This window comes from Pangasianodon hypophthalmus, chromosome 20 (genome assembly GCF_027358585.1).
Source record: "Pangasianodon hypophthalmus isolate fPanHyp1 chromosome 20, fPanHyp1.pri, whole genome shotgun sequence".
Classification (NCBI taxonomy): domain Eukaryota; kingdom Metazoa; phylum Chordata; class Actinopteri; order Siluriformes; family Pangasiidae; genus Pangasianodon; species Pangasianodon hypophthalmus.
In genome coordinates, this window is record NC_069729.1 from 2,858,024 (window position 1) to 2,877,918 (window position 19,895).

At 41.0% G+C, this 19,895-nt stretch overlaps 1 protein-coding gene across 2 annotated transcripts; it reads right to left on the reverse strand.

The window, feature by feature from the left end:
• Nucleotides 1–6: 6 nt before the first annotated feature.
• On the reverse strand, nt 7–17,114 carry rab7a (RAB7a, member RAS oncogene family). Of its 2 annotated transcripts, none has more exons than XM_026935732.3 (6): nt 16,804–17,114; nt 4,706–4,768; nt 3,526–3,652; nt 2,799–3,017; nt 2,151–2,279; nt 7–1,317 (listed from the first exon to the last, which is right to left on the reverse strand). In XM_026935732.3, exons 2-6 carry the CDS (start codon nt 4,756–4,758, stop codon nt 1,222–1,224), a joined length of 624 nt encoding a protein of 207 aa, XP_026791533.1. In that variant the 5' UTR covers nt 4,759–4,768; nt 16,804–17,114; the 3' UTR covers nt 7–1,221. The 2 variants fall into 2 exon arrangements, with proteins under 2 accessions (XP_026791533.1, XP_034169948.1); XM_034314057.2 differs by lacking the exon at nt 16,804–17,114 and adding an exon at nt 4,567–4,616 and having other exon boundaries at nt 4,706–4,740.
• Nucleotides 17,115–19,895: the final 2,781 nt, after the last annotated feature.

Genomic DNA, 19,895 nt, shown 5'->3' on the forward strand with positions numbered 1-19,895 from the left:
GAAAGATTTATTCAACAAGATTTTTTTTATTTTTGTATTACTTTGAAATACATTTATTTTCAAACGATGTATATGCTGTGCTGTAATAAATGTTTCATTAGATGTCACGATGAATGCTTCAGATGTCCTCACTGTTCTGTAGTTTTGTGTGTTTTTTTTTTTGTCCATCTATTCAGGTCAGTTAATAATAATAATAGTAATAATAGTAATAATATAATAAACAATAATAAATCATAAGAGAATAAACAGATTGTAAAATATCCAAGGGATACCAACCGGTCCTCTGCCACTCCGAGGCGGAGCGAGAAAAAAAAAAAACCAAAAACACAACGAACACAACGAACACGAAGAGTCGGCTCGTGTCACTAACAGCAGAATTCGCAGTAAGCGGCCCTGCTCATGAGAGGGTGACGATTTATAACAGAAAAAAAAGAAATCCCAACATGCTATAGAATTCTAACGTCACTGCTATACTACTGATTTTAGTGACCGATCTTTAGTCATATCCTCACACCACCAGGCTTGTTGGAGCAACTCTTTAACGTGACATTGTATATTAATTAATGAAAAGCAAATAAAGCAAAAGAGCATGCTTTTAGGAGTCGGACGCCGCGACACGCGAAACCTCGTGTCGAACCAGAGAGAGCAGACAGTCCTGATACCAACACAGAGCTTTAATACATCGGTATATTACACAGCCCCATCCATCTGCATCACATCTTACAGGTTCCAGTTAACATGGTGGTGTTGTATGTATAAAAAGTCTCAGAAAGCATTCAAGTGTTGAGAGTTTCAGAATGAACAGAGTGTGTGTGTGTGTGTTCGAAACTGAAGGAAGTCTGAAGAAAGGTGTTAGAACTAGTGACAAGATTAAAGATAAAAGAGCTACTACTGAGGGCCTGAAAACACTTGTGCACCAAAACACTTTTTCTTCATAATTATCTCTTTGGGCTTAATGTAAAGCCTGTTTATCACTGCTGCGTGTGTGTGGGCATGTGCATGTGTGTGAGTGTGCATGTGTGTGAGTGTGAGTGCAATTTGTATAGGGTATATTCTAGAAGAGGAAGCCTGCCTGCTCTATGAAGGCCAGTGATTACATTGAGGGAAAAGAGGAAAGAGAGGGGGAAAGACAGAGAGAGAAAGACAGATGTGTAAAGAGGGGAAAAGGAGGAACAAGGCCAGAGAGGGTGGAGGGTGATCAGTAGCGCCCCCTGTACATCTTCAGCAGCTGCAGCTCTCCGCTGATGGCTTGGCTCTCTCGTTTCTGTCCAGCTTGATCGGCTCTGGGAACTCGTTGTACAACTCCACCTCGGTTTCCTGGAGGAGAAGAGACAGGTTAGAATGGGAGCCTCAAAAATACGACACGACGAAGTTTATAATTCGGGCCACCGAATTAATTTAGAAGCAGTGATCTAAATTAAAGTCATCCTGTGGACTGTACTGAATTGAAAGATTAAGTTATTCCACTAGGGGGCGAAAGTGAGCGAAAAACTCAGGGCCGTAAACTCAGCTACTGACAAAATGGGCTAATGATATATAAGTGTTCATTAGAAAGCTAAACATCTGACACATAATCACAGTTAAGTCCATTTCAGTACCTACACAAAATGTTGGAAAGTTCAAGCAGGGTGAATACTTTTGTTTTCTTAATCGAACTAATAGTTCTTAAACCAAAAAATAGTAGAGAAAAACAATATATAAACACTATGTAGAGGTAATAATAATAATAATAATAATTATACCAGAAATTCTCAGACAAATGTATTACGCCAAATCATCACAATAGCAACAACAGTTTATCAGATTGCTCAATTATATTTGAGACTACAACCATAATGTCAAAATGTTTTGGAATACCAGACGCCTAAACACAGACTGTGAATGAAACAGAGAGCTTCACCGTAGTCTCTAGACTGTAACCAGGCGCCGTTACCATTGAAACTAAATTAAGTCACTTCAGGGTTGAATGTAGAAAAACATGCACAAAGCATGTGATCATAGTTTTCCTGAACACACTCTGAAATTACACTCTGTTTTGCTTGATGGTGTTGAGGTGCCCGTGTCGAGGTGTGTTGAGGTGTGTGTGTGTGTAAGAGGTGCATGTGTTGAGGTGCGTGTGTAAGAGCTGCGTGTGTTTGTGCACTGCGTACCTGTTTGAGTGCGTTGCGTGCAATGGTCTGGAAAGCCTGTTCTACGTTGATGGCCTCCTTGGCGCTGGTCTCAAAGTAGGGGATGTTGTTCTTGCTCTGGCACCAGGCTTGTGCTCGCTTAGTGGTTACCTGAGAGACGCAGAGTAACAGAGGACGAGTGACGGATCGATTCTTTCCCACGCTCACACACACATCTCTGCACTTTATCTACAGTTTTATCTCACACTCTTTGTGCCTGTTTTACAGTCTTGCTTAAAAAACATGCCTAATTGTTGATGTGGTGAAAATTTCTGTAAGGACACGTAACACTTTTGGAAGGTATTTACAAGCTATTATAAGAGAGGGTGGTGAGAAACCTTTTGAAAAAAGAAAAAAAAAGAAAAAAAGTCCAACGACAACTGTCTCTTTCATGACAGGTAGTAAAATTCTGGCACCCTGAAGTTCCCCATACAGAACCCAAACACAAGTTTAAAGCCACATGACCTCTATTCTTGTGAAGTTCTCACAATGATGAAACTGCACGTTGGTTCACTTCATGACATTCGACACACACAGTGGCTTCTGCTTATCAAAAAGCATATCGGTTCACGTGATATAAAGCACGCAAACCCGGGCCCAGGTTCCCGTCCCCGCCTGCATCACACACACCTGCCTGTTCTCCAGGTCGATTTTGTTGCCGAGCACGACGAAGGGGAAGTTCTCTGGGTCGCGAGGGCTGGCCTGGATCAGAAACTCGTCCCTCCAGCTGTCCAGTGTCTTGAAGGTGTTTGGTGCCGTGACGTCGAAGACGAGCACGCAGCAGTCGGCGCCGCGGTAGAATGCCACGCCCAGAGACTGGAAACGCTCCTGACCCGCTGTGTCCCAAATCTGCACAGGAAAAGAAAAAAAATCCTCAATAATAAAAACTGCATGCTGATGCTCACGTCAGCCCGAATACTGTCCGCCTGGTGTCTGAAAATTTCAAACTGCTCAGATAAGTACGTAGAATACACAATCGCAGTGCGTGCCAGTATTCAATACTGTACCTCCTAAATCCACAAGACAGAGTTTAGGTAAAATTACTGTCAAAAAGAACAAAACATCAAATGTACTGCTTTGTGCATCACTCCTGCGTACTGGTGCTGACTGCTTCCTTTGTTTTTTTGTCTAACTACCCTGCACCTGCATGCGGTCAGCTGCGTTATACTCATGTCAGTTCCTCAAACACCGAGGCCTGGGTTGTCACTCTTAATTAAAGAAAAATAGTAGGACCCAAATGCATAAAAGCAACCATTATCCATATCTTAATTCAATTTCATTCTCTGTGTGTGAGCAGATTTATTATCTTTATTATTTAATATCAGTGTGTGGTGAGGGTCAGGGCCACGCTCCGTACCTGCATTGTGACAAGTCGATCGTCCACCATCACCTCTTTTGTCAGGAAGTCGGCTCCTATTGTGGCTTTGTATTGATTGCTAAACTTCTTGTTCACATACTGGTTCATCAGAGAGGTCTTTCCCACTCTACACACACACACACACACACACACACACACATTCCGGGAAAAGAGGAAGTGAAAGCTCAGAGCACTTTTACATACAAAAACGCATGATTAACCAACAATAAAAAAATAACTCGGAGGAAACAACACTTGAATGGTGACTGATAAAATCAGAGGTATCGTTCTGACGGAGAGAGATCTATTTATATAAGTGCAGGTCGTTTAGTGGCAAATTCACTGATTCACTGAGAAACTGTTTCATTCAAGGCTGGATGATACTTTCTTTTAATTACAGGTGTGCAAGATGGCCACAGCACGTTTGAAGCGTCACTTGTTCGTACCCTCAGAAATTAACGCTACATTTCCACATAGGACCATGTGACACAACTGTCTCCGCAACTGACTAACTCAGTGTAGTCTCAAGTCGCCTACTTGTGCACTGTTACAGACTAGTTTTTAAAAATTATTTTAAATTTAAATTAAATTAAAATTAAGTACTTATAATAAGCGGACGTTACGTTTAGTGTTTGAATTTTAAAAAACATTTCACATACTCTTCAACCCTACTGAAAGGTCTGTTTCACGTACCAGTTTCTGTATTTTCTAAATCAGTAAATACTTTAGTACGTAAGATCAGAGTTTTCTGTTTGAGACGCAGCTCATGACAACAATCAAGACGACAGCGAAAAAGCTCGTCTGATATGCCGTGTAGCGGGTGTTTGCTTTTAATCCTCCAGTTGTACATAAGATACGCAGGTGAGATACCCGCTGCTTCTGATGCTGTAGCAATTAGTGTGCGAATGTCCACCTTTTTTTTTTTTTTTTTTTTTTAAACGAGTAAATTAGCACAGTAAAAGACCGATACCATTAACATTACCGATGTATCCTGATATCAAACCCATAATCTGAAGGCTTCCTGTAGAGATGCAGCACTACCTTGTGGATTTTCAGCCTCAGCTCACCTGCTTTATCAGTTACTGATTAATCTAAAAAAAAAAAATGTGTTAATGAAGGTGTGCAGTGCTGCGGCATTTCCTCTCCTGTATGAGCACGCGATCTCAGAGCCGATGCTCACCCTGAGTCCCCGAGGATGATCACTTTCAGCAGAACTTTCTTCCTTGATGTCATTGCGTCAGAGCTAAAGGAAACAGGAAAGAAAAAAACCACAGGATGAGCAGATGACTATGAGGTGACATTCAGAAAGAATATCAGCCGGTCTTCTTGATGACGCAAGAGAAAAACACAGGTTGGATGCAGGTTATCAGGTTATTAGGCTGAATGTTTTTGGGCGGCAGACGATTGACATTTAGGTGTTTGTTTAAAAAAATAAATAAGTTAAATAAAAAAAAAAAAAAGATAAACAGGGCAGAGGTGGACTGTCACATGGGTTACCTCCAGACTGCAAGCCTAAATGCTTAACTCTGACTCTAATTTTCTTTTTCTTCCTATTATCTTTTTAATCTAGCTGATACCCAACACCAGTCACACTCTTGGACTGACACACATGTGCAATGCAAAATTTATACCTAGGAAATGCTGCTTAGACAGACAGAAGTGAAACTTTATGTCTTTTTTAAAAAAGAAAAAAGAAAAAAGAAAGATTAATCGCGTAAAACGAGGAGCGTGTGAAATCAACGTCTGCGCATTTCTCCGAGTAACAATTCCTTTCTGAGACACAAAATGGAATTACATTAAATAGTGATGTTACAGAAGAAAGGTTTGCGAAGAGAGAAAAAGTGTGAGGGAAATTTCTAATGACACAGACCATGTTAAGAGTTCAGTATTAGCAAGGTTATAAATGTGAACCATGTTTATCATCCTAAACAGCAAGAACAGATCATCTTAACATTCCTGTTTAATGTTATTCAACACATGCAACAAGAATCATAACCAAAAAGAAACAAACTGATGTGGATTAAACTCTCTCATATTTCTCTTCTTCCTGTCTGATCAATGTAAGCCTCAGAGTGTAACAAATACAGCTGCTTATTTGCAGAAAGTGTTGCACGCACGTCTGATTAACCCTCGGAGGTCTACTCCTATTTCTGACGCCCAAGTTTAACATTCAATAAAAATGCCACGTTTCAAAGATATATGTGATGTTTTAAAACATTTCTCAGCATACATAGGGATTGTAGTCACAGGTGTGTTGAATAAATGAATAAAAACGCAAAAGTAGAAATGCTGGCTACTATCCAACTAATATCCATCTTGAAAATAAATGGAATAAATAAGATTACTTCTTTATAATTCAGAAACAGAACAAAAATCTGGATTTGTAGTTGTGAGAAGACACAAACTAAGTTTCAAAGTCTAGAGGCCAAATTACTCAGCTAAGCAAATAGTTGAAAATCTGGTGTAACTGCTGCCTGGGATGTAAAAAAAAAAAACCAACATGATGGTGACTTGTTTGCCTAGAAAACAGAAAATGAAACTCTAGCACCTGTCATGGATCTGCATAACAGGCAAATCAGTTTGGGAACACCAATCAAAGCTCATCATCTAAACCCCACTACAGGGCCACATCCAAGGATCACATGATGAGCAAAAAAATATATACGGCAATAATGATGTCACGATATGCAACGACGTCATCACAATTAATTAACAAACGTGCTCAAGATGCTGTAAATTCAGAGGAACGGAGGCGCACATGCCTCAGTGCTCAGTGCTCGCTGAACCAAAGTGCTCGCAGTGTATGATGGTTTCTCTAAACGCTCGTAAACACAGTCCCTTGCGTGCGTTTTTAACACCCACGCTCGCTCGTGCTGATCCGTGCGCTCAGGCTGGCCGTCCACGCGCTCTCTATTAAACACTGTAAGATGTTTATCAGGTTACTTGTTTTATAGGAAGATGCTGTAGATCATCCTTTTGATTTTTATTATTGATTGTGGAATGTGTCTAGATCGCTGTCATTTCATGATCGTCTGGTCATTTAGTAAGACAACTTACACCAGGATTACATAACATAGTATCACCGGATGTTGGCATCAGCACCTTATTGGACCAAAACCTGGGTGACGCAACCCTAGTTTTCAATAATCTTTTATTTACTAATTTGGTCTGAAGTATGGATGGAGTACTAACCCAAGATACTCTTCAAGAAGCAACGTACGGTGCAATTTATTACAACATCGATATCGAGGTCATAATGCCAGGCCTTACATATTATACAGTTCTGTGTTTTTTTTTTTTTGTTTTTTTTTTAGTGCAAACTTTGTTATAGATTATTATTTTATGACTTCGACATTATTGATTCAGTACAAAAACATTTTAGATTCTAAACATTAGTTTTTCAGGACAAAATGAAATGTTACAGAAAAATGATTGTATGTCAGTAAAGAAAGCAGCAGATTCCATAAGAGACACTTTTCAGATAAAAACATAATGAAGGCTGCTGGGTTTCGCTGCAGAAATAAGAAGCGAGTCGACAGTCAAAGTCTCCAGAAGAACTGTGGCTGCTTCTGCAAGATGCTCAGTAACACTTCCAGCTCATTTCCTTATAAAACTGCACACACTGCACCTCAGATACTGTTTTATTTTAATAAGCGAAGGCTCATCACACCAAATATTGACTTTGTTTTATTTATTACTGTTTACTGCTCTTTATAGTATTTTTTTTTTAAATGTAATTTAATGTAACATTTCATTTCATTATTTTTGAAGGCATCTTTGCTCTACAGCGTTTCTTTGCATGTGCCTAAGACTTTTGCACACTACTGTACATCACGATCACAGTCTCTTAATCCTGGACATTGATCAACTGAAGTGGATTTATGTGAGTGCGGCTGCAGTGAAACTCAGCGCTGACCGGGTTGAACACGATGCCACTGCGAGAAAAACACTCATCACTTTTTCTGCACTAAACTTTGAACGAGTCATGTGTTCTCACTTACTTTCTCTGTCTGCAGTCATGAGGGCTGCCTAAGCATGCTCACTCACTCTCTTACACCCACACACACCCTTTTGCCCACTGTTAAACAGCAGAGCAAACTGACTGCTGTAAATGGACACTGATACACTCGTATGTGACGCCCGTGTCGTAAACCCCTAGCGCCTGAAACCGAGTGCAGCTTGTGCAGCACCTCATGTGTGTGACCTCATGAGGAACAGCGTGTCCCGCATTGCAGACGATCCAACGGTCAAAAACAAACTACAGAGAGCATGTTACGAAAGCGTACAGGGTTCACTTTCACAACACACACACACACACACACACACACACACACAGGAGAAATAACTATAACTACAGTGTAGTGCTCTAAATGGATAATGAGCTGCATTAAATCACAAATTTATACTCAGTTTGCGGATGTGTAACTTGTGCATCTTTGGCATCTGCAGGAACCAGGACACGTCTCGGATCACGGCAGAGTGAGGATACATTCGATCCTGAAAAATTCAAGAGGCAAAATACAAAGCACAAAAGCTGCAGCGGAAACAACCGAATCGCTCGTTATACGCTACATGTAAAATGTTTTCAGCTGAGTGCGTTTTGGCAGGGGAATCGGACACGGGTTCGGTCTTACGTATACGCAAGCAAGCTGAACAAAAACATTCGATCTGTGTGAGAAAATATCCAAATTATACATCAAGGGCCAACAATGTAAACACAGCCTCCATCTGACACGAAAACCAAGAGCTGTTTTTAACTTTTATGAGAAATGCTTGAATATGAGATCTCAACTTCACCGCTTGTTCTGATGGTTCAGAAAGTCATTTAACTGACTACTGACTGAGAACACATTTCATGCAAGAACATCCATCTTAATGTGTCTAGACAAAAACAACCAGAATGACAAAAACAAGCAGAATGTAGTGATGCAGACTACTTACTGATTTAAAACACACACACACACACTCACACACACACACACACACACACACACACACACACTCAGACTGGCCAGTAGTGAATGTTTTCTGTAAAAAGGCTTCGTCCCATTGCTTCCTCAAGCTGCCGTTTATTTAAGAGACACTTTGTTCCAGGTCAGTGAGTGAAGTTCACTGCACCATTTCCTCACAAGTATTCCACAGCCACTTAACCTCTGGAAATATTTTCTCCCTCAAAAATACTCAGATTTTATACATGCACTATCTGGCCAAGCGTTTGTGGACACCTGACCCTCACAGCCGTATGTGGTTCTTCCTCAAACTGTTGCCACAAAGTTGGAAGCACACAACTGTATAGAATGTCTTTGTGTGCTGTAATTTTACAGTTTCCCTTCACTGGAACTAAGAGGCTCAAACTGTTTCCAGCATGACGATGTCCCTGTGCACAAAGCGAGCTCCATGAAGACATGGTGTGTGAAGGTTGGAGTGGAAGAACTCGAGTGTCCTGCACAGAGCCCTGACCTCAACCCCACTGAACACCTTTGTGATGAACTGGAACACCGACTGAACCCCAGACCTCCTCACCAACATCAGCGCCTGACCTCACTAATGCTCTTGTAGCTGAATGAACACAAACCCCCACAGCCACGCTCCAACATCTAGTGGAAAGCTTCCCAGAAGAGTGGAGCTTATTATAACAGCAAAGTCAGGAATAAATCTGAAATGAAATGATCAACCAACGCATATGAATGTAATTTTCAGGTCTCCACAAACTTTTGGCCGTATAGTGTATATTAATGACTTTGGAGCTCTTAAACTTCTTGTATTTGGAGCCAATTTCTTTCATTACGGTACAAAAAGACGTAACCCTTTTGGACCAAACACTCAACGCCTTAGCATACATCATCCAGAGATAACATTGAGCTGGCTTCAATGAGGTGTAGGTGTTTAATTTTTTTAAAACTACGTCAGCATCAAGGTTATAAATAATAAATGAATAAAAAGGTAAAAATGAATAAAGGGGTAGATACACATACACATTGAGGAGTAGAGAGACGTCACGCTGGACGATCTGCGTGGATGAATGTTACGCAACCGAGCCTGTGATTCGGCGTTACAAATGAATCGTCTAGATTTTACTATCACACTAAACGCACACATATGACCTGCGTCTTTTACTTCTCTTGTCCTTTTCTCTTTGTAAATATGGAACCAAATTCAGCAGTTGTTCCTCTTGCTCGCGTTTTATCACTTGTTTTACGCACTTCCAACAACTTCTATTTTGCCGTAGTTCGCGCTTCTTTCTGTAGTGTCGTGAAAGGTGACTGGAGCACTCGTATGGTACGGCCGATACGAAACTGCAGGCGGTTTGTAACCTCACGGAGGTGGTTTTGTCTTTGCACAACCCTCGCAGACGCTGTCTCCAGAACCAGAGAGTACAATGAGAAATTCTGACGCTGTAGCCGCACGGTTTCATTGTTTACGACTGGGAATCGGAACGCTCTAAGAACAGCTCTATGAAAGGAAATGTAAAAATTCCTGGATAAAATAAATTGGTTACAAACGCAAAGCAGCTTTCTGGGGAAATGAATTTGGATGTGAAGCTGCAAAGCCTGGAGGCAGCGAGTATGAAGCTGGGGCTGTGCGGAGGAACGATGCCTGATCTGATGCCGGACTGAGCTAATCGAATCCAGACGGACGAGAACACGGCGAGTGGCATCTCCGGCTCGACTGCAGGAGGAGAGTGAAAACAAGGCAGGTTCTGAGAAATGGCTGTGGGGTAAAGAAAATAACCCCGGAGACTCGGCTCGAGATGAAATCCTGACGTGCATGCACAAACACTCTTATTATGCACTTCATCACATACGGGAGTGAAAAAACAACTTCAGTGTGTTTAACTTTGTCTTTAGGCATACTCGATTTGACTTCTCTATTCAGGCTGCGATTCTTATCATCTTAATTTTCACAGTATAAGCTAGTAACCTGGCCTACAAATATCAGTTTCACACCATCACTTGGATAATCGCCCATTTAAAACACACACGAGATGGTGGTGAAAATGAGAGTGAAAAAAAATTAGAGATGGCATGATATCATTTTTTCTTTTCCATTACGGTACTGAAACCCTGAGTATCAGCCAACATCGATATCCATCCAATTTTTTTTTCTAAAAACTGCTAAACACAAAACTGCTAAAGGACTTCACTTAAAAATAGAGGAAGATAAAAACATAACAGGAGCACTTTTTAAAATTCCATTAAACTTTCCACACACTTCAACATGCTTTACACGATGTCCTTTTTTCCATCCGATCTTCGAGCCACCACTTTGTACCTCCTGGCATCGGCCCCGCGACGATCCCGAGTATCGGACTGGTGCCGCTTTGAAAAGGAGCGAGAAAAAAAAATAAAAAAAGCAATATAAAATCTTTTTACAAAAGTGTCTTTGCACATTCTTGTATATTATATGTAACAAAAAACGAAAAGGAAAAAAAGAGCAAATGCAGTAACTGGTTTTCTTTCTTAGAAAGATATTTTTGAGAATTACTTTTCCATAAAATCTCATAATAAAATTGTCAGGATTCACCATGATGTTGTTGTTGTTGTTGTTGTTGTTATAAACTGAAAGAGAAAGTGGCTGTGAGGAAAGGCGGTGCGCTGCTGCCAAAACAACAATTCTAACTAGTGCTGCAAAACCAGGCAACAATACGCAGCTGTTTCGTTTAGTCGTGGTCAGCAATGCCGTGTGTTTCGGTGTTTGATAGCAATGTAACGTGTTTACAGCGGTAGCGGATTACACACAGCCGAAGGGTTTTCAGTGCCGTCACGTCTCCTGGGCGGAGAAATGACGTCTGCCACAAAAGAATGAATAAATAAATAAATAAATAAATAATTTAAAAAAGGAGTGAGTAATAGATGGAACAATTGGTATTTTGAAAAAGGTCGACAGTGAGGTATCAGGATCTGATCATACGCCGTGACACCGTAACATCATTAATCTCAACCTAGATCGATATCTGACACTTTTCCCCCCGACCACTGATTTAATAACATTTTAACCCCCATCTATTCCCCCCCACACAACAAGTGAAAGCTCATAGCCAAGTGGAATGGTGCCTAATTTTGCTCAGTATGTCCTTAAAAAACTCATTTCCTTTATCCATCTGACATCCAGCCTTAGAATATAAATGAGGTTAAAGCTCTAATTATGTAACACGAGTAGAACAAACTCCAGCACTACAGGCACTGAGCCATATTTATTCCGAATGATGGTCTACCTGCCATCCGGTTTCACACACACACACACACACACACACACACACACACACACACACACACACACACAGAGCAGCTCCATGTCCTGGCCCTCAGGTGCTCCTGTGAGGAATCTCACCCGACGTGTGCCAAGCTCCAGTTTCAGAGGAGCTTATGTGCGCCAGCATTACGCAGAACTACACAATCCGCAGCCGTGTTGCCGGCCCTGAACTGAAACCCTTTTCTTTTCTTCCTGGAGGATTAAAAGTGTTGGCCTACTTCAGTCAAAAACAACACAGTGGCGATATGATCGCGCAGATCTCTCAGTTCAGACGACCTACATCTCTCACAGACTGAACACACAAATGTTTCTTGCGAACATAAAATGACTGCTGCTGCTATTCGCACACACCACACACACGTCAGTGTGTACAAGAAACCCTTGAACTCGGACACATTTTTATTACGATGATGAAGCTCTGAGTGAGCGAAATGACATTTAAAGGCTTACTGATTGACAGCAGGAGAGGAATATTATCCACAACGATACTTTTAAAGCGCTTTCACAGTTCCATCTGCCGAGTCCAAATCAGAGTAAAATGCTTTTGGTTCGTTTGCTCACTAGTTTGTGCTCATACTGCACGTAATTAAACAAAACAAAACAAAAAAAACATCTGAGAGGTGTGTCGGGCTGAAAACCTGTTTGTAGAAACTCTGTCATTAACTGGTCGGAAATACAGCGACAAAAATAACAAACATACATTTATCAAGTGTGTGTACAAACTATAAAAGTAACTCGAGCACGGAGAAATGGAGCATGTAGCTGGGGCAAGTGGGGGTTGTGGGGTGGAGGTGTGACAGGAAAAAATAAAAAATTATTAAAAGCTAAATCTGCTGATGCACTTACTTCATCTGTAGAAAATTTAAATACTTTTAAATACTTCTTAAACATTCCAAATAACACTATTTAAAAAGAAAGAGAAAAACTATCTGTGAAAGTTTTAACATTTACACTTTTAAAGACAAATCACAGATCCAAGTTACTGTTATTAATTTTATTTATTTTTTTTAAAAAAAGAGATCTCACGATACTTGCAATATTTCAGAAAAGTATATCGTGATATAATTTATCACAATATTGATATTATATCATGTTGCCCAGCCCTAGCTGGCTCTCAATAAAGGACTAGATACTGACGTTAATAACTAAAGTTTAAAACATTTTGTCTCATCATTTTGTCACATCTTGCATTTATTTTCTCTTTTTCTTTATCGGTCCGAATCTCTAGAACACGCCGCGTTACTCCTGCGCTACTGCAGCTTTGTCCTTTGGCTCGGTTTAGCAACTCGTATGTACAGAAAAACTGCTGCAACCAAAAACACACCATGCGTTTGAATCAGAGACGAATCGTTTTCTCACTAGAGTTCACCTGGAGGCGCGCAGAGACCACGTCCTCAACCAGAAGCTCTCAGACCGGTTGTTTTGGGTTCGCACCCGAGAGTGACCGCTGCGTTCTCACGGCGTGGAGGCGGAGAACCCGACAGGGTCGCTTTCACAGATACGCCGCGATAGAACGACGTGACTGAACTAAAACTGAACTCTTTTTTAGCACTTTTCCACTGAGAAATTTCAAACTGTGCAGAGTGTTAACACTCACCAAAAAAAAAAAAAAAAAGCACTCTCAGCACCAAAATGCTGTCAGTTGACAACTGAAATAAAATAAAGAACTTGTCTTTGCCCAAAAAGTAACTAGAAAAGTAAACCTTGTGAAACCCTCAACAGCATTTACACCACACACACATCTGTTTACGAAACACTTGGCCTGGTGGAGTTCCTTAAACAAACACCAACACTAAACGTGCATCTGAGAAAAGATTTCGTCTCTTAAACCTGCAGTTCCTCAAAAGACACATTGTGCAGCAACCCGTGTCCCCACACACACACACACACACACACACACACAGGCTCAGTTTCCTCACACTCTGTCCACATGGAAGAACAGGAATTTCCTGTAAATCTCCAGCGGGAGGTTAATCCATGTGTCCAAAATGTGCTGACGTTTGTCTTTAGCTGGATCAGTGCGATGATCACGGAACAGTATATTAAACATCCAGCTAAAGGAACAGGCGCGAGTTCATACACAGCAGAGCAACACGTTTATCGACAGGAACAAACTTCATCCTGGAATAAGATTCCTGTAAAGACTGACACTCCGGAAAGACAATCCACGCCAGAGGTAACGATGAGAGTGTTTACATGGACGTGTTTAATGCGATTTTGGAAGGAACTGAAAAATGATATAGAGTTGGAATGAAAACTCCAAAATGAGACACATTAACGATGTTTACACTGAAACGGAAGCGATTCTGAAGCTATTTGGTGTTGGGGGTTGTACTTGCGTTGTTCTCGTGAGCAGAAATACACACGGTGACATCAACATCAACAATCTCACAGGATGACATCATCAGCGCGGTTTAGAAGAAAAAACATCAACAATCTCAAACAGTCAGATTTCGTTCTTAGCTCCTAAAGACAGCTCACCGAACTAAAAGTACAGCTTTCCTGACTAAAAGACTAAAGCGCCGCTGCATCACTCTCTTTACACAGCTAAATGCTACTGGCACTTCTATCAGCAGGTAGTCCAGCGGCATTATGGGTAATGTAGGAGCGCGTTAACTGAAGCAAACATGAAAGAAGAATTTTTTAAAGAAGTGATTCAACTGGGAATTGGAGGCAAAATGGTGGTGCAGCGTCACAGGGTTACTGCGTGACGTTCCACATGTTCTCCCCGTGTCTGTGTGGCGTTTCCTCCGGGTTCTCCGGTTTCCTCCCACCTCCCAAAAACACGCCCGTGGATCGACTGCTCTAAATTGAGCCCAGGTGTGAAAGTGTGTGTGGCGCTCTGTGATAAACAGAGTGTAGTCCCACTTCACGGCCCGTGTTCCCGGGATAAACTCCAGATCCACTCAGACTCTGAGCAGGAAAATCCGCAAGATGAACGAATGAAGCAATAAATCTTGGATTTATACAACATTCATCATAAAGGATAAACATGGCAGGCATTCAGGATATCAATATTTTAACAATAAAAGAGAGAAGCTATTAGTTTAATTACAAGTATTAACAACATGTCACAGCACAAGACAACTGGGAGAAGTTTAGCCTGGAGAAAGCAGGACGCTTTTGCGTAGGAGCTAACCAGATCATTAAAAAAAAAAAAAAAAAAAATCACGATAAAGCTTTTAATAATATTTTTGTTGCATTTATCAGTCAGTCTTCATACCTTACAGAAACGTGACCGTATGCTGGCTGAATCGGACGGAGCATCGACTCCAACTTGTGTTTTTTTTTTTGCCACGAGAGTCTGATACGCTCGGTGACGAGTAACGAGTAACGTGACTGATTCAACTTCTCACGTCGTGTTTCTTGTAGCGTGTGATAGCGGGGAAACGGTTGTTATGGTCAGTAGAGAACATGGAACACTTTACTGATGTATAAAACTGGAAATTCATACGGCTGGAGCGAATTTCTCCACAATAACACGACAAGAAATGCATCGAAAAACTCGCCGAGCGATGGTACCAAAAGGAAACAGCCAACGGATGAACCTGGCTCCTACAGTTTTGTAACCAAAAACAAAAAAACGTACAGACGTACAGCATCCATGGTTCGGAAATAATTCCTCCATGTGAAAGCACAGACTCTAAACGAGTCCAGAATCGGTCCTGCATCTGCAACGGTTCTCCGACTCGGAAATTCCTACTCGGGAGCTTTTCCGAGAGACGTGTCTCGTCTCCGAGTGACATCATTTCAACATGGCGGCGCTCGTAGCGAAAAATAAGAACAAGAAATAACCGTGTGATGCGACGTAAGGTTTTCGAGCATCCACAGTCAACTCCTGAATTCCAGTTTCTGCAGAAGCAGTTTATTTCCGAGTTCAGACGGATGAGTTCGTGCTCTCTGACGTGTGAATCCGATTTCCACGCAGCACCGGTCCGAGTGTGATAATCAGATGCAATCGGACAACATGATGAGCTTTATGAGAACAGATATGAAGGAATATAACTTCTCCCGCTCGAGTGCAGCTGTAATATCTATTTTCCTCACACTGCCTCGGGTGGAACTGCAACGGGGCGACTCCATATTTAATCTGGAACCCATGACACTGGACAAAGTCGGATCACATGGTGCAAAACCACAAAGGAGCGCTGTACCACGAGGGCTGGAAATGGATGGATGTTCCTCAGCTGAGCACTAGGAGACGACGGTCATGATCATGAGGAGTTATCTCTCCAGCATCTCCATGGCTTTATGGTGTTATTGTGCTTATTCCTGTTTGACTCAGGGCGTGGGCATCCCTGGTATAAAGTCTAATCATCAGCTTATTATTACGGCTTCAAATGCACATCTAATTCGTCTCTGTACAGAATATTTTATTAAAATATTAAACCAGTGTATTAGATTGTGATGAATGACTCAGTGGTGCATTTTAAAGAGATTCATCAAATCATCAACTTTGCTTCATGTCTGAATAACCATCTCACCACCAGATCATTCAGAAATTCATCTTTTCTTCCTTATATTTATATATATACATAATGCATCCAGATACAGCAATGCTGTCAGCTCTCTCACACACACACACACACACACACACACACACACACACACACACACAGAGAGAGAGAGAGAGAGAGAGAAATACCAATAATATGTAGATTAGCTCCTCAGCTAACGGTGCTGTCAGATTGAACGCCAGCTCCTTTCATGTTCTTTCTCTAAACATTAAATGTCACTAAAATTGACTTCTTGTGTCGACGTGAAAACTGGCTCATTAGAGATTTCTTTATATTAACACCCAAAAACGTCATATTAGCGCACTGTGCAGTCACTGTAGCTGGAAGAGGTAGCAAATAAACACTGCTAGTCACAAAAGCTAACTGCTAGTTAGCTTGCAGTCTTTTGACACAACAGCTAGCATTTCTTACTATCATTAAAATACAGAAATATAACAAGCCCAAATTCATTGGCTTACTATATTAGTAAGTGAAGCTAAGAATATTTACGATAAATAATCCGACTCACCTCAGTCCAGAAATTAAACAGAAGTAACGGCGAAGGTCGGTAGTGTTTCAGCAAATATAAGCTAATGCTAACGCTAACGCTAATTCCTCTTCGCTGTGTCACTATTGTTTTGTTCGTTCGTTGTTTATTTACAAATTAAATATTCCTCGCCTGTGTCACTATATCAGGTTTATCAAATCAAACTGGAGTAATAAATAATCCCGCGAGGGTGGTGCTGTTAACGCGCCTGCTGAGACCGAGGGTTCGGTAATCTCCGTGTTCCGGCCCGGTCCACTTTCTCTTTTCTTTTTCTCTTCACTTCCTCCAAAACAAGCCCGAGAGATCAGCAGTCCGCGGCCGTGTCCCAAATCACACCCTGCTCACTACAGCGGCGCGCTCAGTACAGCAGGGGAGCGCTGAGTCCGCGCACTATGTAGCGCACTGTGTAGTGTATATGCAGCGATTTGGGACGCGTCCCGCGCCGTCATCACGCTCCACCTTCATAACGGAGGAAAATAACAGCGTGGATTCAGGGCTTAAGATCGTGTTTATTCTCAGCTTCTCTACTGTAATAAAAACTAATAAGAATGAAGTGTTTAATGCGAGTGTAGGGGAAAAGCCAAGTCTTCAGAAACATGTACACACAGAGGGCCCTCTTTCTTTCTTTCTATCTTTCTTTCTTTCTTTCTATCTATCTATCTATCTATCTATCTATCTATCTATCTATCTGTCTGTCTGTCTGTCTGTCTTTCTATCTGTCTGTCTATCTATCTATCTATCTGTCTGTCTGTCTGTCTATCTATCTGTCTGTCTGTCTGTCTGTCTTTCTATCTGTGTGTCTATCTATCTATCTGTCTGTCTGTCTGTCTATCTATTTATCTGTCTGTCTCTCTGTCTGTCTGTCTGTCTGTCTTTCTATCTGTCTGTCTATCTATCTATCTGTCTGTCTGTCTATCTATCTGTCTGTCTGTCTGTCTGTCTTTCTTTCTATCTATCTATCTATCTATCTATCTATCTATCTATCTGTCTGTCTGTCTTTCTATCTGTCTGTCTATCTATCTATCTGTCTGTCTGTCTGTCTATCTATTTATCTGTCTGTCTCTCTGTCTGTCTATCTATCTGTCTGTCTGTCTGTCTATCTATCTATCTATCTATCTATCTATCTATCTGTCTGTCTCTCTGTCTGTCTATCTATCTATTTATCTGTCTGTCTCTCTGTCTGTCTATCTATCTGTCTGTCTGTCTGTCTTTCTATCTGTCTATCTATCTATCTGTCTGTCTGTCTGTCTGTCTGTCTGTCTGTCTGTCTATCTATCTGTCTGTCTATCTGTCTGTCTGTCTATCTATCTATCTATCTATCTATCTATCTGTCTGTCTGTCTGTCTCTCTGTCTGTCTGTCCTTCTATCTGTCTGTGTGTTATTTTGTTTTGGTCACACACTCTGCACATAGTTTGATGGAGCTGCTCTTCCACAGGCTCAGGATGATCAGGAGCTCAGGATGATCAGGAGCTCAGGATGATCAGGGGCTGAGGATGATCAGGGGCTGAGGATGATCAGGAGCTCAGGATGAACAGGAGCTCAGGATGATCAGGGGCTGAGGATGATCAGGGGCTGAGGATGATCAGGTGCTCAGGATGATCAGGGGCTGAGGATGATCAGGGGCTCAGGATGATCAGGGGCTCAGGATGATCAGGGGCTGAGGATGATCAGGAGCTCAGGATGATCAGGGGCTGAGGATGATCAGGGATTCAGGATGATCAGGAGCTCAGGACGGTCTGTATTACTCCACAGGGCTCCTAAACACTGAGCTGAGGGGAGAAGGAGACTTTGGGCCAGGCTGGAGACGTTTTTAGAAAGTTCCATATTTTTAGGGTGTGGTGAGTTTTTAGAGACTTCTAGGAGGCGTTTTAACTTCTTCATCACTATGATGAACACTAGGATTGGAAAATTATACATACAAACAACATATTATGATACTTTTAAAGGTGACAACTATGCTGCACCGAGCTGGAGATAAATTTATTTTAGGAAGTCTTATTCTTTCAGTTTGTAATGAGGTTTTTGTGACTCAAGATGTTTTAAACCCTCCAGGGAGTTACACTGACTGCTGAACACTGACGGGTATAAGACAATTAGGTACAATATACAACATATTGTGATTTTGCCGGACTTTTAGGGTGAAGATGACTTTGTACCAGGCTGGAGATAAGCTATCTTATTCTTTCAGATTGTGATGAGGTTTTAGTGACCAAGATGTTTTTAACCCCTCAAACACAGAGCTGAACACTGACTCGTACAGAAAAACTGGGCATCTTGTACATAATATGATCCATTTGGGAGTAAAAATGGTTCAAACTGGCCAATCCAGTGCGACTGTACAAGATGCAACACCACATTTCCCTGCTTCAACACACCTGATCCAGTGAATCAGCTAATTAACAAAACTTCCTGAGTTGCAGGAGTGTGAATGAGTGTCCTCTGCAGGTGGAATACTGGAACTGAAATCTTATTTATTTTATATATTATTATATACATAATTATATATATAATTTAATATATTTTTTAGTAATTTTTATGGAGTTTTTCAAAAACAATGAGCAATAACACATACAATAGTGAACAGATAATCTGGGCTAATAATAAACAAAACAACCACACACACACACACACACACACACACAAATAAAAAAATTTTAAAAAAGGGTGGGGGGCAAAAAAATTAAAGTCAAAGTAATAGAGAAAACAACAATACAAAAATATGAGAAATAAAGATGTTTCTTACATCAGTGAGTAATGGGTCCAGCATACTATTTTTTATACTGTATGCTGGATACACACACACACACACACACACATATACATACATATATATAATAAATAGCCCCAACTGAAATCATTTAAGTGGAAGCTGTGAATAATGCATTTCATAAACTTCAATCTTCACCATTGTTGATGCTTTAGAGATGTTTAGAAAGAGCGACTGGTCTACAGATTAACACATTGCTTGGCATTAATATAAACACAGATGTATTCTTATCTATCATGCTTTATGCTGAGGCATATTCAGGCCTTTAAATTAATTTTTGTTAATGATAGAGACACATCAGGTTTG

What these genes read in the sequence shown, in the direction of transcription:
- rab7a (XM_026935732.3), bottom strand. Translation starts at nt 4,758, where the DNA reads ATGACATCAAGGAAGAAAGTTCTGCTGAAAGTGATCATCCTCGGGGAC. An exon ending in ATCATCCTCGGGGACTCAGG is followed by an intron (nt 3,653 to 4,705) that starts GTGAGCATCGGC and finishes GTGTGTGTGTAG; the next exon opens with AGTGGGAAAGACCTCTCTGA. An exon ending in ATCGACTTGTCACAATGCAG is followed by an intron (nt 3,018 to 3,525) that starts GTACGGAGCGTG and finishes TTTCCTGTGCAG; the next exon opens with ATTTGGGACACAGCGGGTCA.